Consider the following 22745-nt stretch of genomic DNA (forward strand, 5'->3'; position numbering starts at 1 on the left):
TCTCCAGGAAAAAGCTGCTAAACTGGTTGCGGGCATTAATCAGGTCCGCGAGCCCAGTCGGTCTCCGCTCCCAGTTCTCTTGGCAGGCCTTTCCCGCAGGGGCTCCGCTGTCCCCGTCTTCAGGGAGTTGGGGCTCGGGGTGCGCGGGGCTGAGGCGGGGCCGGGCCGAGCCGTGGCGCCGAACCGCTGCGCTCGTGCTTCTGAGGACGCCCTCGGGAAGGGGGTGCCCCTCGCGTTCCCCCCAGCTGAGTCTCCCGCCCTGCGCGAGGACGCGGGAGCTACCCCAGGCCGGCCGCCAAGCTGGACCTTGACCGTTGCGCGCCGCCAGCCGCGGGCCCGTTGCTAACGGCGCGCTCCCGAGCCGGCTTGCGGCGGCGCAGCTCTCCTCCCGCTCCGCCCGTGCAGAGGAGCGCGGATCCCCCGCGGATCCCCCGCGGATCCAGGCCGGGTTTTGCGGCGAAACCGGCGAGCGCAGATTCTTGTGTCGCTAGTCGTCTAGGCAGCTCTGAGCGGCGGGGGATCATGGTGCTGGAGGAACTGTGGGCCGCGCTCTCGGGCGCCTCCGGGGCTGCCCTGGCCTGCTGCTTCGTGGCGGCGGCGGTGGCTCTACGCTGGTCCGGTCGCGGGAGGGCGCGGGGCGCGGCGGCCCGGGCGCGACAGAGACAGAAAGCGGCCCTGGAAAGCATGGACAAGGCGGCGCAGCGCTTCCGGCTCCAGGTGACGCTAGGGGTCGGGGTCCGGGGGTCGCCGGGTGGGAGTACCCCCGCAGCACTTTCAGCTGCCCGGAAGCGCGGGGGGGAGGGGGGGGAAGAGGGGAGGGAGACAGCGCAGGTGTGTGGGCAGCGCAGGTGTGTGGGCAGCGCAGGTTTATAACTTTCGGAACCCCTTCTTGCTCAAATGCATCCCGTGCTCTTCCTGAGCCAGGTAGGGCAAAGGGGAGGAAGGGAGAGGAAAGAGACAGGGAGGGTAGTTTTGGAAGGCCATCACGGCGCTAGGTCCAAAGAGGAGCTTTGCTCCGTGCAAAAGAATCTCAAGATCACTTGCCGATTAGAATGCCAAAACGCTGGCATGGGAATCAATAGGATGGCCAGGGTTAAGACTTTGGAATCGCCGGCGATGGCCAAGTGAAAGCGGAGAGCTTACAGTTCACACTCATTGATTTGTACGTTAGGAGCCGGAGAAGGACTGGCCCAAATGCACCCGGGGTTATTGACGGAGCCCGGCTGGAATGGAAGTCTCCCCAGCTCCTACCGCTCAAGTTGTGGTGGCCGGCTCCTGACAAGCCCCTTCCGTGAGCAGGTTGAGTTCCAGCCCTTCGCTGGGTGATCTGTCAACAGCTCCCTCTAGATCAGATCAGTGTGTGTTTGGGGGTGAAGGAGGGGCTTAGAAGAGAGGGCTTTCTCTCCGAGTATGAGACAGAAATCAAAATGCTAACCGGTGGCAGTTGTATGTGCTGAGGGAGAAAAGACTTGCCAGGAGTGTTTGTGAGGGTATGTGTTTTGATAGGATTCCCATCTGACAGGTAGGAAGGCGGCCCAGGTGATGGGGACAACAGGAGGCAGGAGGGTGTGCCGAGGTGGGCGACTGGGAAGGAGTCACAGAAAATTGCATGTAACAGATTCTCAGATGCAGCAAGTGATTTCTGAGTTGGAGTCGAGCTGGGACCAGAACCTAGATGTCCAGTGGGGCTCTCCAGCCTCATTCCAGTGGAGAGATATTAGGAAAGGAGACCGGACAGGCCCAGGGTATGGCCTTCGTTGTGGTGAGGTTTTGGCTAGATGATGAATTCACTCCATACCATTCCTGGGCCAGCATATGTCATATTTGTTTATTTATTGAAATCAAAATATGTTTGGTTCCAGCCTTCATTCATCAAGCTGGCTGAAAAATCTACCATCAATTTTAGAATTCCCCACGCTCAGATTGGGAGACCAGGGTGTTCAGTCCAAACTGGTCACTCCCCCTACTTGAGCACAGGTCCTTCACTGTCTCGTCCTTCTCTGCCCCAGCTCCTAGGTGCCCCACTCAGGGATCCTCCAAGTCCTTCTGTGCAGCCCTCTAAGTTCTGCCAGCTCCAAATGTTGCCTGGGACAGCTGCAGGAATCTGCCCACAGTGTCTGCCCACAGAGCTCCTCTCCCGTCCCAAAGAACCCACCAGCTGGCAGGAGTGTGGGGTGGTTGAAAGGTGGGTCTTCCCTCACTTCAACTCTGAGCATTAGTAGTTTCCCTCTGAAGAGGCCACCTCGCATTAATTCTAAGAAATGGATTTTCTAGGGCAGAAGTTTTGGCCTTGACATACAAAGAGCTGTTTACACACCCTCCTTCGAGCCAGAGAGCTTGACCTCAGAACCGCAAAGCTTGGCTCTTCCAGGAGGAGAAGCCAGGAAATTACCTTTTGGCTATGCAAAGACTGGAGAAGAAAGGAAGAGCTACCTCAGGAGTCTTACTGTTTTGAGCTATGAGCCAAGGGTTGAGATCTTGATGACAATAGCTTTGTAGGCCTTTGGGGCAGGTAGGAGGTGGGCTGCAGTCAGTCCCGCCTGAGCCTCCCTGACCTTAACACACCCTCCGCTTGGCTCTGGAGTCACTGTATGACAGGGAGGTGGGGTTTGAGGCTGTCTCAGCAGCCTTCCTTCTGAGGCTTTCTCTGCCCAGCCCTGACTAGCAAGGGGCACTGAGGTAAGCAGGCCCTAGGAGAGTCCAGCAGCTTGTAGTACAGCTCCCCCCTGATGGACTCCAAAGCTTGTTGGGAGCCCAGATCCTGCGTGTATTCCAAGGCAGTGCTGGAGGAGGGGAGAATCATAAACATTTCCTGAATCATTACAAGATAGTTATCTCTCCAGATCTAGAACAACTCTGGAGTAAGGCATGTTTATGGTAATTCTCTGTTGACAAAGTGAGGCTTAATGACCTGTAACAACTATTTGTCCATTTGCCTCCTAAATGAGTTTTGATATCCATTCTAGAGGGAAGAGAGCATTAAAATTATGACAGAGACTTTAACCAGGACATAACTGGGAGGAGCTGGGGCTTATGGGAGGAGTTCTGGCACTTGGTTATTGGATAGCCTTACATGGAAGAACCTTATGTTTATAACAGAGTTCTCTCATTGCAGCAACTCCCTCTATCCTTAACTTCCACCGCCTCTTTATAATGTCTCCTCCATCTTGGTTTGGTTCAGCGTGTACATATGGTTTGCCATTTTGATTCACCCTAGAATGCAATCTTTGTTTTTTTAAAAAGAATATATCTTTACTGATTTCAGAGAGGAAGGGAGAGGGAGAGAGAGATAGAAACATCAATGATGAGAGAGAACCATCGACCGGGTTGCCTCCTGCATGCCCTCCCATAGGGGATGGAACCCACAACCTGGGCATGTGCCCTGACCAGGAATCAAACCGTGATCTTCTGGTTCATAGGTTGGTGCTCAACCATGGAGCCACACCCAGCCGGGTGCAACTGCTGGGAACCAATTCCAGCATGTTATACTTTCAAGAGTTTCATCAAAAACTTGGGGACTCAACAGGGTTGAGTCACACATGTAGTCACCTGTTGGGAATGGCTAAAGGCATTTCCCCAAACCTGAATAGGAAACTGACTGTGGCTGCCAGACAGTTAAAGGGCATCTTAATCTACATGTTATTGCCTCCTACTGGCCAAACACCTGAACAGCATCGAAGGCTATTCCCCAAACTGACAATGCTTCTGTACCCTTTGAAACCTTACCCTTTGAAGTGTATTATCTCCACCTTGCCTTAGGACACATTGTGTTAATAAAAGCAAGGGTCCAGGACAAGGAGGGAGTCTTCAGTTCTTTTAGCTGAAGGTCCTCTGACCCCCAATGCCTTTCAAAATTATATCTCATCTCCAGATTCTTTATTAGTCTCTGGATTCCTATGTCATCTACGCACAGCACCTTTTCCAGATTCCTGAATCCTTCTTGATGCTGGGACAAGAACCCCAGCATGCAACCCGTTCTTTTTCCTGAATAAACTCTTTTTTATTGATGGAATACCTTGTTGATTCCATTGTTTTCAGTCTACAAGGGGGAGCACTATAAATAGAATATTATTGCTGGGAAAAATATCACGGAAAGTTCAACTGTTCATGCCTCTGTGTCTTGGCATTTGTAATTTTATCTCGAATGCCTTTCCCCCACATTTGTTACAACCCTCTTTGTCAAAATCCCATTGGTCTTACTTCCTTCAAGTGGATCTGACCTGTAGTTCTATCTCCTGGCCTTTTTCAAAGCCCACCTTGAACCTGATTTTAATACAAAATGAGTCAGTAGATGAATTTGTTACTGACAAGTTTGGGTTCTTGTTTTTTGATATAAAAGAATTTAGACCAGGGACACTGATAAAACCAAAGGCAGATATGTTGAGCCTCTGCAGAGGGCAAGATAGGTTCTCAGGTTCTGTGCCCTAAATGTGGGGCTTAAAGGTTTTTTTTAAATTAAATCTTTATTGTTCAGATTATTACAGTTGCTCCTCTTTTTCCCCCCCATAGCTCCCCTCCACCTGGTTCCCACCCCACCCTCTGCCCTTACCTCCCTCCCACTGTCCTCATCCATAGGTGTACAATTTTTGTCCAGTCTCTTCCCACACCCCCACACCCCTTTCCCCCCGAGAATTGTCAGTCCACTCCGTTTCTATGCCCCTGAATTTTTAAAGCATGCAATACCTGACGGTTCAGTCAGCGACACTGACTGCTTTTCCCTTAGGTTGTCAAATTTAAAAAATGACAACAGCCCTGGCCAGTTTGGGTCAATGGATAGGGTGTCGGTCTGCAGACTGAAGGGTCCCGGGTCTGATTCTGGTTGCAGACTTGCTCCCAGGCCCCAAGCCTCCACAGGGAGGCAACCAATCAATGTGTCTCTCTTACATGGATGTTTCCCTCTCTGTGTCTCTCCTGCTCCTTTCCACTCTCTCTAAATAATCAGTGAAAAAAATATCCTCAGGTGAGGGTTAACAACAACAACAAAATGACAACAGCCAACACAACAATAGCTGTCCAGTGTGAATGTCCTGTCTTGAACCATAAATATATAAGTCGAATAATAGAGTTGCATCTTATTGGTCACATTGCATAATAAGGTTGTGTCTGATTGGTTAATTCCTGGTACCAGAAATCCTTATATACAAAGTATAGGCAACTGATTTTTTAAAAAATCACTTGGGAGAAAAAGAAACAGGTCACAAATGACAGAAGTGGAGGAAAGCAAACTACTGGATATAGAGTTCAAAACCACACTTTTAAGGTTTTTCAAGAATTTCCCAGAAACCGCCGATAAATTTAGTGAGACCCTCAATAAATCTAGTGAGACCCTCGAGGATATGAAAAAGGACCAACTAGAAATTAAGCATACACTGACTGAAATAAAGAATATTATTCCGAAATCCAACAGCAGACTAGAGGATCGCAAGAATCAAGTCAAAGATTTGAAATATGAAGAAGCAAAAAACACCCAACTGGAAAAGCAAAAAGTAAAAAGAATCCAAAAATATGAAGATAGTGTAAGGAGTCTCTGGGACAACTTCAAGTGTACCAACATCCGAATAATAGGGGTGCCAGAAGAAGAGAGAGAGCAAGATATTGAAAACCTATTTGAAGAAATAATGACAGGAAACTTCCCCTACCTGGTGAAAGAAATAGATTACAAGTCCAGGAGTACAGAGAACCCCCAAAAAGAGGACCACACCAAGACACATCATAATTAAAATGCCAAGAGCAAAGGACAAAGAGAATCTTAAAAGCAGCAAGAGAAAAACAGTTAGTTACCTACAAGGGAGTACCCATAAGATTGTCAGCTGATTTCTCATTGGAAACTATGCAGGCCTGAAGGGAGTGGCAAGAAATATTCAAAGTGATGAATAGCAAGAACCTACAACCAAGGGTTGAACGACCCTTTCACAGGGATTGCCTAAGACCATCGGAAAACACATATATAATTACATATTGTTTTTGTGATTAATCACTATGCTTTAATTATGTTCAATTTGTAACAATGTAATTGTGGGTCATCACAACATGAGGAACTGTATTAAAGGGTTGTGGCATTAGGAAGGTTGAGAACCACTGGGTTAGAGTGTTGGCTTGTGCACCGAAGGGTCATGGGTTCGATTTCTGATCAAGGGCACGTACTTGGGTTGCAGGCTCTGGTCAGGAGTATGCGGGAGGCAACTGATCCATGTGTCTCTCTCACATCAATGTTTCTCTCTCTTTCTCCCTATCCCTCCTTTCCACTCTCTCTAAGAAATCAATGAAAGCCCTAGCTGGTTTGACTCCGTGGATAGAGCATCAGCCTGAAGGGTCCCGTTTTCAATCCCAGTCAAGGGCACATGCCCGGGTTGCAGGTTCGATCCCCAGGAGGGGGTGTGCAGGAGGCAGCCAATCAGTGATTCTCTCCATCATTCATGTTTGTATCTCTCCCTCTCCCTCTCTGAAATCAATAAAAATATATTTAAAAAACCAATGGAAAAAAATATCCTTGGGTAGGATTAATAAAATAAAAACAGTGATCACATAGTTATATAATTGGGGGAAAAACAATCTTGCTATTTTTATTGTGAAGTGAGAAAGGTAAGGTGTAGTACTGTGTATATAGTATGATCCCTCTGTGCAAAATAGAATATATGTCAACAATTACATACCTTGTGGGTTTTTCATAAACTTTTTTTCCCCTATAAGGTTAATCAGAAACTGTTAACTATGGTTTTGTTTTCAGAAGAGGAACTGGGCAGGATGGTCCCTGAGATGAGGGAACATTCACTTTTCATTTTTATACCTTTAAAAAAATATATATATATATTGTATATATATATATATATATATATATATATATATATATATATATATTGATTTCAGAGAGGAAGGGAGAGGGAGAGAGAGACAGAGAAACATCAATGATGAGAGAGAATCATTGATCGGCTGCCTCCTGCACGCCCCACAAGGGGATCAAACCCACCACCTGGGCATGTGTCCTGACCAGGAATCGAACCATAACCTTCTGGTTCATAGGTCAATGCTCAACCATCGAGCCATGCCAACTGGGCTTATTTTGTATGCCTTAAAAAAAATATCCAGGGAAGAGCTAATTGTTGCATCATCATGATGGGCTAGCTAGAACATGTGATGTTTTTATTTGAACTAATAGAGCTGTAAACAAAGAAGTTAAGCCTTTAGAATGAATTATAGGTTGTAAAAGTAAATGAATTGTATTGCATGTGAAAAAAAATCCAGGGATTATTTAGTGTGTATAGAGAAATCATGGATCCATTTTCTTTAAAAAAAAAATCCCAAATAAGTATTGTATCTGTTTAACAAATTAAGGTATGATGGGTGCATGTGGAGGGTTGAGTGGTGGTGTCGCATTGAGGGGTGCAGAGGAGTCTGACAGGATCGTGCCTGGAAGCACCTCCCGGAACATGCTTGTGGTGTAAGGAGGTTTTAAGGGGAAAGGCAAGCCCTGGTTGAGCTTTGCACAATCTGGGCAGGCAAAAAGGAAGAGTGGGTGGGAGTGATAAGACTTTGGCAGGGCGGCCAGCTCGGTGGTCCCTGGGTGACCTGGGAGAGAAGGGATGAGCACCAGTGAGGATCTTGGTAGAGGAGATGGAGAGGTGGCATTTTCCAGAGCTGCTTATGGCGCTTGGTGAGTGATTGGATGCAGGTGGGAGAGTGAGGGAGGAATCCAGGCTGACTCCTGTTTTCTCACTTGAGCACCTGGATGGATGCAGCACCCTTCCCTGAGTGAGGGTCTACACGGAGGAGGATGAGAGGGAGCTGGTGGAAAGTAGGGGAGCAAGCTCAGGGGGAAGGACACGGAGGGGTGGGCACCATTGGGAACAGCCCTGTGACTGGGTTGAGCTCAGTTGAGTCAGGCTGGGTGGAGGAACGGGAGGTCATTGGGGGAGGTGGAGAGCCGAGAGAGCCACCAGAGTGAATGACTTCTCCCAGCATCAGAGAGGGAAGAAGAGGTGCCCCAAGGGAAACTCAAGGAGTCTCTGTCTGGCACCTTCTCATCCATCAAATCACAGCTGAAATGTCACCCCCTGGAGAGGCCTGCCCAGGCCATCTGGGTCAGTTCTCTGCTGTTTCATCACCGCACTCTGTTTATTTGCTTTGTTACACTGTGGTCTATTTATTACTTGTTTATTTGTTTATTTTCTTGAATGTAAGCTCTCTGAAAGCGGGGACTTGCCTATCTTAGTTACTTCTAAATTCATAGCCTCTAACAAAGTTCTTGACACAGAGGATGCTCAGAAAATGTTTGTTGACAGACCAAGTGGATGACAGAAGTAGCCAGAGGGCAGGAGGAGAATCAGAGAGGGTGGTATCTGCAGGCCAGGAGAGAATTGAAGAAAGCTGGTGTGTGGTCAGGGAGACATGGAGCAGAATAAAAAGAAGTTCCTGTGGGATTTGGCAACAGGGAGGCCCCTGAAGACTTTGACAAGAGCAGGAGACCATAGAGGTGAGAATTGGTGGCTGTGGCTCTGATCTCCTCTAGCCCCTGTTCACGAATTAGTCCAGTGCCCTGGAGGAGGAAGTGACTGTGTTTGCGGGTAGGGGCTGATCCCAGGGACTCTAGGAGCCTTTGAGGCCTGGCAGTGAGGCGTTTGATCAAATGTCTCCTTCAGAGAGCTCTTCCCTGACCACCCTCTACCTGTATGCTGCCCGTTTCCCTCACCCAGTTTTATTTTCTTTAAATTATATCTCACTATCTGAAATGTCTTATTTGTTAACTTATTATCTGCTCACTCGCAACCTGCACCTGGTATAAACCCCCCAAAGCATGCACACGCCTTCTTTGTTCACTGGCATCACCCTGCTTAGTGCGGCACCTGGTACAGAGTAGGCACCATCTCTGTGGAATGAGTGAAGAAATGCTCTTCTGTACGTGGCTCTCAGCTGCAGCCTAACCACGCGGCATGGGTTCTTCTTGTTTTCCCCCTCCCCTGCTGGTTGGGTGGCCAGGTGCAGGTGGACAGCCAGTGGGCAGCCTGTGCTGAGTGGGCAGAGAACTGGAGCTTGTCCGTATGGTCCTAAGCAAGGCACTTCCCCTCTCTGAGCCTCAGTTTCTTTACTGTGCAAGGGGAACGGTAGTAGATTTAATAAAAACATAGAGCACACCAGCACGGCGCCTGGCACACAGTAGGCAGCCATTGAGGGTGGTTTAATAGTCCTCCTGGGCCAGGACATTCCAAGGGCTCAGAGGTTTCCTCCTGGAGCCAGGCCCGTCAGACCTTTCTCTGTAATGTGCAGGTTCTGACTATCCCAGGCCTGCTGAATCAAGCCCGGAAAGCACACGTTTTCATTTCGGGGGGCGGGGGGGGGGGGGGGGAGGGGGGGGGGGTGGGGAGGTGGCTGGGGGGGGGGGAGGGGGGAGTAGATGCCCTGGGTTGAGTTGCTGGGATGTGTAATAATCGCATGTTCTTGTTATAGTAGTTTGTTTGCTTGTGTTTTGAAATTACTGTTTTCTAGAGAGGGCATGCCATTTTTATCACCACCATCGATGCACGATGCCCGCATGACTGTTTCACATCCTCATCAGCAGTTGGGACTGTTCTTATACTTAGTGTGAGGTGTTCTGATATATGAGCCTTACTATCTCACTGTGGTTTTGATTTTGCCATCTGTATATCCTCTTCAAGAAGTGCCTGTCCATGGCTTTTGCCTACTTTGTAATTGGATTGTTTTCATTTTGAGTTTTTTTGGTGTGTGTGCATTCACATTCTACCACTTGGATGTAAATGTGGTTTCCAATATTTCCCTCCAGTGTACATTTTGTCATTTCATCTTTCACAGAGCCTAGGTTTTTAATTTTTATAAGTTCTAATTTATTAAATAAAATCAGCCTGGGCATGGCTTCTCCCTGGGTGTCCGTCCAGGAAGCTTCTTGAAGAGATAATATCTGCACTGTCCCAGGTGGCAATGGCTGGTGTCAGATTTGTGGATGGGCATGTCTGGCGTGGATTGGCATGTGACGGTGAGCATCTGCTTAGTAGATGTGGGGTTTTGAGGACATGGGACAAGGTGTCTGCTGCAAGCATGTAGGGCCTGCAGGGAGCAGGACTGATCTGAGGTGTCTCCCCAGAACCCCGACCTGGACTCAAAGGCACTGCTGGCCCTGACTCTGCCTCAACTGGTACAGAAGTTACACAATGGGGAGCTGTCCCCGCAGGCTGCACTCTTCACCTATATGGGAAAGGTAAGGGTGACTGGCCCGCCAGTGATCTTCCCTGCTCCTTCCTATTTGCTCTCTCAGTACAGGCTGTGGGGGAAACCTGGCCTGGAGTTTATCTTGCTGAGGGCCATTGTGGGACCACAGTGCTAGGGGCTGCCTGTTCACCAATTAGTCCAGTGCCCTGGAGGAGGAAGTGACTGTGTTTGCGGGTAGGGGCTGCCAGGGAGGAAAGGAGCCAGAGGGGTGTGCGTGTGCGAGAGAGAGAGAGAGAGAGAGAGAGAGAGAGAGAGAGAGAGAGAGAGAGAGAGAGGAGGCTGAAGAGGCTGATTCTGTGTATGAGGAGGAGGGGACACTGATCATGTTGTCTTTGCTAGAAACCTGGCTTTCAGCCCAGACTTCCCTCTCCCTCCTGCCCCCACCCCATTGGTCACCAAGTCTAGTCTGTTCCTTTTCTATGGCTCACTCTAGTCCACCCCTTGTCCCCACTCCTCTTCAGTCCCCCTGGTCCTCCAGCACTGTCTCCCTCCAAGCTCAAGCACCAGCCTCCTGGACAGATCCCTTTCAGGCCTCCAGTTCTTCAGACTCTCATTCTGTTCCGCCTTTGTCTCCAGCATCCCCTCTGGCCAAAGCCTTCTGGAGCTGGGGGAATCAGTGTAGCTCAGCTGCTGGCAGTTCCAGGGCCTGGCATGCTCTGTGCTGGCTTGTGTGGAGTTCCTTTTGCCGGACGGCTCTTCTCCTGCTTCTTTGCCCTGCTCGGCACAAGTCCCCCTAGCTGAGCCTTCAGGCCTAGAGGACTCCCCTTTTCTAAAGCTTTCCCTGACCCTCCTTCCCTCCCAGCCCAAGTTAGGTTTCCTCTTTAGTGTTCACTTTCTTTTGTTTGTTTTGTTAGTCCTCACCCAAGGATATTTTTCCATTGATTTTTAGGGAGAGTGGAAGAGAGAGAGAAAGACAGAGAGAATTATCAATGTGACAGAAACATCTCGAGTGGTTGCCTCCTGCACGAGCCCTGACCAGGGCCTGGGCTGGGGAGGAGCCTGCAATCAAGGTACGTGCCCTTGATTAGAATCGAATCTGGGACCCTTTGGTCTGCAGGCCGATGCTCTACCCACTGAGCCAAACTGGCTAGGACTGTGTTCACTTTCTTTCTTTTTCTTAATGTAACAATAGCATCAAAATTTTATTAAAGTTTTAGTTGTTTTTTTAAGTTAATTTTATCTTTCTTGGACTCCAAAGATATTTTGTAGTGCTGAATGTATTTACTTGTGTATTTGAATTTGAATTTTCTGTTTTTACTTTTTTTTTTTAAAATTAAATCTTTATTGTTCAGATTATTACATTTGTTCCTCTTTTTTCCCCCCATAACTCCCCTCCTCCCAGTTCCCACCCCACCCTCCACCCTTACTCCCCACCCACTGTCCTCATCCATAGGTGCACGATTTTTGTCCAATCTCTTCCCACATCACCCACACTCCTTTTCCCCTAAAGAATAGTCAGTCCATTCCCTTTCTATGTCCCTGATTCTATTATAATCACCAGTTCATTCTGTTCATCAGATTATTTATTCACTTGATTTTTAGATTCACTTGTTGATAGATGTGTATTTGTTGTTCATAATTTTTATCTTTACCTTTTTCTTCTTCTTTCTCTTCTTAAAGGATACCTTTCAGCATTTCATATAATACTGGTTTGGTGGTGATGAACTCCTTTAGCTTTTCCTTATCTGTGAAGCTCTTTATCTGACCTTCAATTCTGAATGATAGCTTTGCTGGATAAAGTAATCTTTGTTGTAGGTTCTTGGTATTCATCACTTTGAACATTTCTTGCCACTACCTTCTGGCCTGCAAAGTTTCTGTTGAGAAATCAGCTGACAGTTGTATGGGTACTCCCTTGTAGGTAACTGATTGTCTTTCTCTTGCTGCTTTTAAGATTCTCTCTTTGTCTTTTGCTCTTGGCATTTTAATTATGATGTGTCTTGGTGTGGTCCTCTTTGGATTCCTTTTGTTTGGGGTTCTCTGCACTTCCTGGACTTGTAAGTCTATTTCTTTCACCAGGAGGGGAAAGTTTTCTGTCATTATTTCTTCAAATAGGTTTTCAATATCTTGCTCTCTCTCTTCTTCTGGCACCCCTATTATTCGGATGTTGGTACGCTTGAAGCTGTCCCAGAGGCTCCTTACAGTATCTTTGTATTTTTGGATTCTTTTTTCATTTAGCTTTTCCGGTTGGGTGTTTTTTGCTTCTTCGCATTTCAAATCTTTGACTTGATTCTTGCGCTCCTCTGGTCTGCTGTTGGGAGTCTGTATAATATTCTTTATTTCAGTCTGTGTATGCTTAATTTCTAGTTGGTCCTTTATCACAACATCTAGGGTCTCACTAGATTTCTTGAGGATCTCACTACATTTATCGGCGGTTTCTAGAAAGTTCTTGAAAAACCTTAAAAGTGTGGTTTTGAACTCTAAATCCAGTAGTTTGCTTTCCTCCATTTCTGTCATTTGTGTCCTGTTTCTTTGTCTCGGCATTTTTCATGCTTCGCTGTGTCGATAGAGTGGCTTTCTGTGCTAAATGTCCTATAGGGCCCGGTGGCTCAGCCTCCCCAATTACCTGAGGTAGACACTCTGGGTGCATCCCCTTGTGGGCTTTGTGCACAGTCTTGTTGTAGTTAAGCCTTGATTGTTGTAGGTAGCACTGGGAGGATTTGACCTCCAGGCCAATTGGCTGTGAGAATCAGCTATGTCTAAGGTGGAAGAACTTCTGTGCTAAAGACGCCCTTCTGGGGCAAGACTTGCTTCAGTGGGGCTTTGGTGCTCACTGAGTCTGCCCCCTGAGTGTGTCCCTTATGGACCTGCTGAGTTTTAATTGGATGGTCCCACTCTGACCACTGGGTACACTGGCTCTTGGATCTAAGGAGGTGCTAATCTAGCCTCTGCCTGCGGCTTCCCAGCAGAAGCCAGCTGTAAAGCAATGCAAGTTGCCCTGGGGCCTTGGGCAGCTGCAGTTTGTTAAGTAATTTTCAGATTATAAAGGGCCGTGCCTTTCATATGCAAAAGCCTCCCTGCATGGCTTGGGTGGGGCGGAGCCCCAGGGGATCAACTGGGCAGGCAGAGCAAGCAGTTTGGCTGCTCTCAGTCCTGTCCTCAGAGGCCCCAGCAATTGCTGTGTGTGCCTCCGAGAAAAAGCTGCCCTCGAGTTCCGACCGATGCCAGACAATCCCGTTTCTCCTCTATGAGCCTGGGTCCCCAGAGACTCACCCGGAACTGGAGCTCAGAGCCTGAGACTCCCTCCCGATTGAAAAAGATAATTGTGACCTCAGCCGCCAGCCCTCTCTGCACGCACCTCCGCACCTTTGTATTTTACTTCCGCACTGTGCCTCCTCTGAGTCTCAGTATGCTTTTCTCTTTCCTTCTAGTTGTAGAATTTCCACTCAGCCAGCCTTCCTGTGGTTCTGGATGATGTCCATTCGGTCTTTAAGTTGTATTTTTGAAGTGGTTGTGTGAGGCAGCAATCTCCAGGGTTTACCTATGCCGCCATCTTGGTTTCAACCTCTGTGTTCACTTTCTTTTTTTTTTTTGATGTTTGCTCTCCTTTATTTGTTAGTTACAAAAATCTCATTTTTGACTGGACTCAGACTTAGAGGTAGAAGCTCTCAGAGAGGACAGTCTACGTCTCTTCGCAATCTGTTCCTGACGTTTTTCTTTGGCCTCCTTCATTCTCTTAGCCAAAAGCTTAGCATATTCTGCGGCCTCTTCCTTGTTTTTCTTAGTACGTTGTTTCTTCAGAGCAATACGCCTGCGTTTGTGTTGCAGGACACGTGGAGTAACAAGACGCTGAATCTTGGGTGCTTTAGTCCTAGGTTTCTTACCTTCTTTGTTTAGAGGCTTTCTCACAACATACTTGCGGACATCATCTTCTTTAGAGAGATTGAAAAGTTTGCGGATCCTGCTGGCTCTTTTGGGCCCCAGGCGACGAGGCACGGTGGTATCAGTGAGACCAGGAATATCTTTCTCCCCTTTTTTGACAATGACCAAGTTGAGAACACTGAGGTTGGCATCCACAATGCAGCCCCGAACGGATTTGCGCTTTCTCTCCCCGGTCCTCCTGGGTCTGTAACAGGAGTGGCCCTTGCTCAGCAGCAGGCGGACTCGGCCGTGGGTCAGCACACCCTGCTTCATGGGGAAGCCTTGCTTGTCGTTCCCGCCACTGATGCGAACCACGTAACCCTTCCATTCTTCACCCAGCGCGTCCGCAGCAACCTCTGTGGCCATCCGCTTCTCATAAAAGGTGCGGAGTTTGCGTTCATCGTCCACTTCAATGAGTTTCTGGCAGCCAGTGGCTGGGAAAGAGATGTTGAGCTTCATCCTGAAGCAGCCGACAGCCTCCGAGGCGCCACGAAAAAGAGGCTCCTGTGTTCACTTTCTAATAGCACATTTCTCATCACATTATAGGGCCTACTTTGTCTTTCTCTTTCCCATGGCAAATGTGAGCTTTCTTGCAACAGAACTTCTTATTCGTCTTTGCACCTTAGTGCTGGACACCATGTCTTTTATATAGTAAGTGCTCAAGAAATGTGTTTGAAATATGTTTGTGCTTTATGAGTGTGGCTTTTGCATGATTTCTTGAACGAGATCATAGGAACTCTAACTGGTTTGGCTCAGTGGATAGAGCGTCGGCCTGGGGACTGAAGGGTCCCAGGTTCAATTCCGGTCAAGGGCATGTACCTTGGTTGCAGGCACATCCCCAGTAGGGGGTGTGTAGGAGGCAGCTGATGGATGTTTCTCTCTCATCAATGTTTCTAACTCTCTATCTCTCGCCCTTCCTCTCTGTAAAAAATCAATAAAAAATATATATATATATATATTTTTTTTTTAAAGAAAGGGATCACAGGAAAGCATTCTGGTTACAGATTGGCTTCCTACCTTCTTACCTTGGGTAGCCCGGAGACAGATTTCATGAGCCTGAGTGTGGTAACAGGACCGACACCCATTTTCTAAGGTGTTTCACAGGAACAAGAGTATTTACTTAAACTGCACCTCACTCTTCCCTGACCTTTCCCTCCTGTAGGGCCCTGTTGAGTGTGTGTCAGCAAGGCCTAGTGGCTGCCAGCCACAGTGAGGGTGTCCTTACTCCAGTCAAGTGCCCACCCCCTTCACTATGAGTCAGTGACTCCTCCATGTGACCTGATTATCAGACTCAAGAGCTCCTGGGAGAGGGGAAGCTTAGCTGGGGGAGATGTGGGCCAGGCCTGGGCAGAGGAGCGTGTGCTGGGCTCTGCGAGGCGAGAGCCTGGGTCTAGCCCTGCACTGTGCTGACTTGCAGTGTGGTCTGAGATGGGGATCTGCCCTGACTGCCTCACTGGGCAGAGGTGTGGCTTGAAGGAGGAGGAGAGTGGCCAAGGGTCATCTCATTCCCTCTGGGGGGCTTCTGACGCCAGTATCTTGCTCTTTCGAGTGCTCTGCTTGTGCCTTCCCCCTGGGACGACTCTCTTTCTCCGTCTCTGGGGGGTCGAAGGCCAGAGACAGCCAGGGTGAGGCTGGAGCCAGATGTCCCCAGTGACATGGATGCTGGGCCCTAAATTATCCTCTGCGCTCATGGCTACCCTTCCGCTGAGTATAATTCAAAAGGCCAGTTTTATGTTGTGTATATTTTAAAGGCCAGCCTCACTCTGCCCTGTGTCCATTTCTGCCTCCCCTAGGCCTGGGAAGTGAACAAAGAGACCAACTGTGTGACCAACTACCTGGCAGACTGTGAGACTCAGCTGTCCCAGGCCCCCAAACAGGGCCTGCTCTACGGTGTCCCCGTGAGCCTCAAGGAGTGCTTCAGCTACAAGGTATGCCCTGCCTTGGCGTCAGGCCTCAACTCCCCGCATCCCTGCCAGCCGGCTCTGTGTCCTGGGTTAGTTACCCTGGGCCCTCAGAGGAAATGTCAGGTCCAGAGGCCTTGAGCGGGCACCACGGTGTGCTTTGTCTTGGCCTGTGACAGGGTGGTGGGAGTGGACCCTCTGCTGCTGAAAGGCCCCTGACTCATCAGCCATGTCTCGGTGTCCATCCTTCCTTCTAGGGCCAGGACTCGACCTTGGGCTTGAGCGTGAATGAGGGGGTGCCAGCAGAGTATGACAGCGTGGTGGTTCAGGTGCTAAAGCTGCAGGGCGCCGTGCCCTTCGTGCATACCAACGTGCCCCAGTCCATGTTCAGGTTGGGTCTCATGAGTGTGGGGTGGAGGCAGGGTCACCTGTGCCAGGGTGACACGGCCGATCCATCCTTGCTTCCTCCAGCTATGACTGCAGTAACCCCCTCTTCGGCAAGACCACGAACCCGCGGGATCCCTCCAAGAGCCCAGGTGGCTCCTCAGGGGGAGAAGGAGCCCTCATTGGAGCTGGAGGATCCCTGCTGGGCTTAGGCACTGACATCGGGGGCAGCATCCGCTTTCCCTCCTCCTTCTGTGGCATCTGCGGCCTCAAGCCTACAGGGAACCGCCTCAGGTATGTTGTAGGAGGTGGGTGGAGGGAGCTTCTGGGTCCCTCGTGGTGTGACCTTGGCCTAGCTTCCAGCCTCTCTGGGTTCCTGGCAGGGGTTCCCTGCCTGGGGTTTTTCTGGGAGGGAGTGCCACAGTTCCACTGGCCCTGGTTCCTAGCTGCCACGTGGTAAGAGTTCCGAGCTACAGTGTGGGTGAGGAGTGGGACAGAGGTTGGCTCTTGTTCCCAATTATCTTGTGTTTCTTATCCAGCAAGATTGGTCTGAAGGGCTGTGTCTACGGACAGCTGGCAGGTGAGATTTGTGGTTCCCTTAGTGCCCTGGAGATTGTGGTGGTGGTGGTGGTGGCGGGGGGGGGGGGCGGGGAGGGGGGGTGTTGCCTCATCCACTCCTGCCCCTGCCTCTTCTGAGGACAGAGTTTGGTCCCCAGGCCACTCTAGGTCTGAGCTCCTACCTCCTTATCTCTGTCCAAACTCCTGGGCCATGGCCCAGCCCCTGGCTTGGACCCAACCCCAGAGCCGAGTGATCTCTCTTCCCTCCCCTCCCCACCTGACAGTACAGCTCTCAGTTGGCCCCATGGCCCGGGATGTGGAGAGTCTGGCGCTGTGCCTGCGAGCACTGCTGTGTGAGGACATGTTCCGGTTGGACCCCACCGTGCCCCCCCTGCCCTTCAGGGAGGAGGTGAGCAGGGATGCGGGTGGGTTCAGTTGTCACTGGTGCTCCTAAGCCCAGAGGGCAGCCCCCAGGCAGTGTGGGTGTCCTTGGAGGCCCTGTCTCCTGAAAACCAGCCCCTGGGGGCCTGAGACCAGGGTCAGCTGCTGCTCCACAGATAGCCACGAGATGGAGCCCTTGCCTGCATTTAGAAACTCAGTCTTCCGAATTGTCAGCTGGCAATCTTGGCTGAGGACAGGTCCAGCCTTCTAGCCCCAGCCTCTGCTGCTGCCAGGGAGGAACCACTTCCCAGCACCAGAACAACTTGAGGGAGAACTGATGTGCCTCCTCCGTGTTTGACCCGCAGCAAACAGGAGCCTTTCTTCAGTATTTGTGTCCATATCCCCAACCTCCTTTGTGATGCTTGGCATGTAGGCTGAATAAGGACAGTTAAAGGCAGACAGTCTGAGAAAGCTGGGATCTGGGGGCAGTGTTGAAAGCTGGCTCCCCAAATACTACCAAAACAGCCTGTGGATCGGACAAAGCTGAGTTTACTAGTTTCTGTGGTGAGGGAGAATGCTGCCCCAACAGAACCTTAGTAGCCCTAGGGCGGGGAGGGTGGAGGGTGGAGGGGGACAGAAGGGGAAAAGTGGGGATATTTGTTGAGATTTTGAAGTCTGGTTTTTTAAGGTGAGTATTTCAATGTGGGGGTTTGTAAGGATTATCCTATCTAATAAAAGAGAAACATGGCAATTAGTGTACAACTGCTACCCTTCCCATTGGCTAATCAGCGAGATATGCAAATTAACTGCCAACCAAGATGGTGGCCGGCAGCCAGGCAGCTTCAAGCTAACATGAGCCTTGCTTGCTTCAGTGACGGAGGACTCCAACATTCCCCGCCTGCCTTGCCAGCCTCTGAGCCTGCAGTTTGAAACATTGTTACAAATACAGAAGCTAAACAAAACCCCAGAAACCTGCTTTCAGCCCGCCGGGATCTCAGAGCTGGAGTTGATACTGTGTCGATTATAGAACCCAAACAAACCCGATACCTGCTTTCAGCAGCAGAGGCCTCAGAGCTGGAGCCAGAGCTAAAGCTGGCCCAGAATAAATAAAAAAAAGAAAAAAAGGAGCAGTTGGGAGCTTCAGTCACCCGTCAGCCTGAAAACGGCCCTCAGCCCCTCACCCAGACTGGCCAGGCACCCCAGTGGGGACCCCCACCCTGAAGGGTGTGTGACCAGCTGCAAACAGCCATCATCCCCTCATCCAGGCTGGCCAGGCACCCCAGTGGGGACCCCCACCCTGATCCAGGACACCCTTCAGGGCAAACCAGCCGGCCCCCACCCGTGCACCAGGCCTCTATCCTATATAGTAAAAGGGTAATATGCCTCCCAGCACCAGGATCAGCAGAGCCGCAAGGCCTCCCAGCAGTGGGATCAGCGGACCTGAGAGGTCTACCGGCACTGGGATCAGTGTGACAGGGGGCAGCGCCCAAACCCCCTGATTGCCCTGCAGCTCTGTGTGTGACAGGGGGCGGGGCCACAACCTCCCTATCCGCCCTGCTCTGTTTGTGACAGGGGAAGGCGCCCCAATCCCCTGATCAGCTCTGCTCTGTGCCTGATAGGGGGAGCTCCCCAACCCCCTGATCGCCCTGTGGCTGTGTGTGTGACAGGGTGTGGCGCCCCAACCCCCTGATCGGCCCTGCTCTGTGTGTGACAGGGTGTGGCGCCCCAACCCCCCACCCCCTCACGGGCCCTGCTCTGTGTGTGACGGGGTAGAGCCATAACCTCCCCATTGGCCCTGCCCTGAGTATGAGAGTGGCGGCGCCCCAACCCCCTGATCGGCCCTACTCTGTGGGTGATAGAGGGCGGTGCCCCAACTCCCCTATCGGCCCTACTCTGTGAGTGACAGGGGGGAGCTACTCAACCCCCTGAGGGCCCTGCTCTGTGCGTGTTAGGGGGGAGCTCCCCAACCCCCTGAGGGGCCCTGCTCTGTGCGAGACAGGGTACGGAGCCCCAATCCCCCTGATGGGCCCTGCTCTGTGCGTGACAGGGGGCAGCGCCTCAACCCCCTGATTAGCACTGTTTTGTGTGTGACAGGGTGTGGCGCCGCAACCTCCCCATCGACCCTGCCTTGAGTGTGACAGGGGGTGGTGCCCCAACCCCCCAATTGGCCCTACCCTGAGCGTGACTGAGGGTGGCATCGCAACCTCCCAATCCGCCCTGCTCTGTGCATGACAGGGGGCGGCACCCCAACTCCCCAATTGGCCCTGCTCTGATCCTGACCAGGGGCATCACCTAGGGATTGGGTCTGCTCTCTGCCACCTGGGAGCAGGCCTAAGCTAGCAGGTCGTTATCTGCTGAGTGGTCCCAGACTGCGAGAGGGCACACGCCGGGCTGAGGGACTCCCACACCCCCCCTGAGTGCACAAATTTTTGTGCACCGGGCCTCTAGTCCGATCTAATAAAAGAGAAACATGGTAATTAGCGTACGACCGCTACCCTTCCCATTGGCTAATCAGGGCGATATGCAAATTAACTGCCAGCCAAGATGGTGGCCAGCAGCCAGGCAGCTTCAAGCTAACATGGGGCTTGCTTGCTTCAGTGACGGAGGACTCCAATGTTCCCTGCCTGCCTTGCCGGCCTCTGAGCTTGCAGTTTGAAACATTTTAACAAATATAGAAGCTAAACAAAACCCCAGAAACCTGCTTTCAGCCCGCCGGGATCTCAGAGCTGGAGTTATACATTATTTTGATTATAGAACACAAACAAACCAGATACCTGCTTTCAGCAGCAGAGGCCTCAGAGCCGGAGCCAGAGCTAAAGCTGGCCCAGAATAAAAAGAAAAAAGAATAAAAGGAGTAGTTCAGAGCTTCAGTCACCCGCCAGCCTGAAAACAGCCCTCAGCCCCTCACCCAGACTGGCCAGGCACCCCAGTGGGTACCCCCACCCTGAAGGGTGTGTGACCAGCTGCAAACAGCCATCATCCCCTCATCCAGGCTGGCCAGGCACCCAGTGGGGACCCCCACCCTTATCCAGGACACCCTTCAGGGCAAACCAGCCCACCCCACCCATGCACCAGGCCTCTATCCTATATAGTAAAAGGGTAATATGCCTCCCAGCACCGGGATCAGCGGAGCCGAGAGGCCTCCTGGCACCAGGATCAGCACGACAGGGGCCAGCGCCCAAACCCCCTGATCGCCCTGCAGCTCTGTGTGTAAAGGGGGCGGGGCCACAACCTCCCGATCCACCCTGTTCTGTTCGTGACAGGGGAAGGAGCCCCAACCTCCTGATCAGCCCTGTTCTGTGCCTGATACGGGGGAGCTCCCCAACCCCCTGATCGCCCTGCGGCTCTGTGTGTGACAGGGTGCGGTGCCCCAACCCCCTGATTGGCCCTGCTCTGTGTGTGACAGGGTAGAGCCATAACCTCCCCATCAGCCCTGCCCTGAGTGTGAGAGTGGTGGCGCCCCAACCCCCTGATCAGGCCTGCTCTGTGGGTGATAGACGGCGGCGCCCCAACCCCCTGATCCGCCCTGCTCTGTGTGTGACAGGGGGTGGTGCCCCAACTCCCCTATCGGCCCTACTCTGTGCGTGAGAGGGGGGAGCTCCCCAACCCCCTGAGGGGCCCTGCTCTGTGCGAGACAGGGTACGGAGCCCCAATCCCCCTGATGGGCCCTGCTCTGTGCGTGACAGGGGGCAGCGCCTCAACCCCCTGATTGGCACTGTTCTGTGCGTGACAGGGGGTGGCGCCGCAACCTCCCCATCGACCCTGCCTTGAGTGTGACAGGGGGCGGTGCCCCAACCCCTCAATCGGCCCTACCCTGAGCATGACTGAGGGTGGCATCGCAACCTCCCAATCCGCCCTGCTCTGTGCATGACAGGGGGCGGTGCCCCAACTCCCCAATCGGCCCTGCTCTGATCCTGACCAGGGGCTGCACATAGGGATTGGGTCTGCCCTCTGCCACCCGGGAGCAGACCTAAGCCAGCAGGGCGTTATCTGCCGAGGGGTCCCAGACTGTGAGAGGGCACAGGCCAGGCTGAGGGACCCCCCCCTTCCCCGCCGAGTGCACAAATTTTTGTGCACCGGGCCTCTAGTGATGTAATAATAGTTTAGGATTGGTGGACACAGCAAGGTGAGGATTTTGAGGTGAGGGATTTAAGGAGTCTCAAAGTATAAGGTGTCATTTTACCCTTCTGTTGAAGAGTTGAAGGGTCTTTCAAGAACGGAAAATCCTTTGCACTTTATGTATAAAGCATTCAGGAGAAGTCAGGTTAGATGGATGCAGACAGTGGCATAGTGAAGCTATGCGAATGCAGACAGAACACTGAGCAATGCAAGCTCCATCGCTCCCTCACGCAGCCCCGGTCGCCTTGGGAAGGCTGGAGGTCCCCGGGCAGGAGAGTGGGCCTCGGTGCTCCTTGGTAGGTAGGAAATCTGGGCTGGATGGCGTGAGCTCCCCTCCCCAGCAGAGGAGGATGTCCTAACGGACCCCCTCCCCGAGAAGGAGGAGCGGTGGAAATGAGGTCTGGGACAGTTTATCATGGGAGTCAGGTCTTGCATTCTTGACATAGGCAGCAGACAGGACATCGTATTGTCACTCTGCATTAGTGGCCTTGGACCGGTTTCAGCACCCCTCTGGGCCCATCTCGTTATCTGGATCTGAGCCTTAATTTCCTCATATGAACGAAGGAATCTGCAGGGTCATCGTGAAGTTCTTCTGAGAAAGGGCTGGCCTTGCTGGCAGTCTGTTTTCAGGGGTTGCGGGCCTCAGCCTAGCAGCTGTGTGAGGCTGGGTGGCTTCGATTTCGGGAAGCCCCACCTCGGGCCACCCTCTCCCGACCTGACTCTGACTCTTGTGCTTTGTCTCCAGATCTATGCAAGCTCTCGGCCCTTGCGTGTGGGGTATTATGTGACAGACAAGTATACCATGCCCACCCCAGCCATGAAGCGGGCTGTGCTGGAGACCAAGCAGAGACTGAAGGCGGCTGGCCACACGGTAAGGCTGCAGGGGCCCAGAAGCCCTGGCATGGCCTTCCTTCAGGGACGCCTTCCTGGCCACCACCCGTGGCCACCACCCCTTCCTGGCATCCTTGCACCTGGACTGTTTTGTGGTTGGGGCTGGGTCCTGAGTCCCTGTGGCAGCAGTATAGACAGGGCTAATGAGGAGTGTTGGGGTAAGTAATTGATGGTGGACTCAGCCCCATGCTAGGGATGTGTGATGGTGGCTTTGGGAGGCCTCATCCAACACATGGTGCACAGTTGCCCGTAGGTTCCCGGGGCCCTGAGATGGTGGGCCAGTGGGTGTTGGTCTGCTAATCTCAGACCAGTTCATGTGTGGCTCCAGGAAGTAAGGCCACCTTTGTGGCTGCAGTGAGAGCTACCGTGCGGCAGAATTGGTCCAGTCCATCCTCAGGGCCATCTGGGCAGCACGGGGGTGGACAGACCCAAGAG

At 51.6% G+C, this 22745-nt stretch overlaps 2 protein-coding genes across 5 annotated transcripts in view; one reads left to right on the forward strand and one right to left on the reverse strand.

Annotated features, from left to right (window-relative positions):
- The first annotated feature begins 209 nt into the window (after window positions 1-209).
- Window positions 210-22745, forward strand: part of FAAH (fatty acid amide hydrolase) — a 28830-nt gene continuing 6294 nt past the window's right edge. Inside the window, exons 1-8 of one of the 4 annotated variants that reach the window (XM_036349155.1) lie at window positions 210-717; window positions 10094-10207; window positions 15870-16004; window positions 16235-16368; window positions 16449-16655; window positions 16901-16941; window positions 17204-17328; window positions 22165-22290. In XM_036349155.1, coding sequence (XP_036205048.1) covers window positions 523-717; window positions 10094-10207; window positions 15870-16004; window positions 16235-16368; window positions 16449-16655; window positions 16901-16941; window positions 17204-17328; window positions 22165-22290 — 1077 coding nt within the window. In that variant the 5' untranslated portion in view covers window positions 210-522. The remainder of the gene's footprint in view (window positions 718-10093; window positions 10208-15869; window positions 16005-16234; window positions 16369-16448; window positions 16656-16900; window positions 16942-17203; window positions 17329-22164; window positions 22291-22745) is intronic. The other 3 variants (XR_004973992.1, XM_036349152.1, XM_036349153.1) reach the window with 3 other exon arrangements.
- Window positions 13737-14575, reverse strand: LOC118675992 (40S ribosomal protein S6). Its single transcript, XM_036349156.1, has one exon. The coding sequence runs from the start codon at window positions 14533-14535 to the stop codon at window positions 13786-13788; it is 750 nt and encodes a 249-aa protein (XP_036205049.1). The 5' UTR covers window positions 14536-14575; the 3' UTR covers window positions 13737-13785.

Source organism: Myotis myotis, unplaced genomic scaffold (assembly GCF_014108235.1).
Source record: "Myotis myotis isolate mMyoMyo1 unplaced genomic scaffold, mMyoMyo1.p scaffold_m19_p_2, whole genome shotgun sequence".
Taxonomy (NCBI): domain Eukaryota; kingdom Metazoa; phylum Chordata; class Mammalia; order Chiroptera; family Vespertilionidae; genus Myotis; species Myotis myotis.

Excerpts from the sequence above, each read along its gene's own strand:
- LOC118675992 (XM_036349156.1), bottom strand. The coding sequence starts at position 14,535 with ATGAAGCTCAACATCTCTTTCCCAGCCACTGGCTGCCAGAAACTCATT.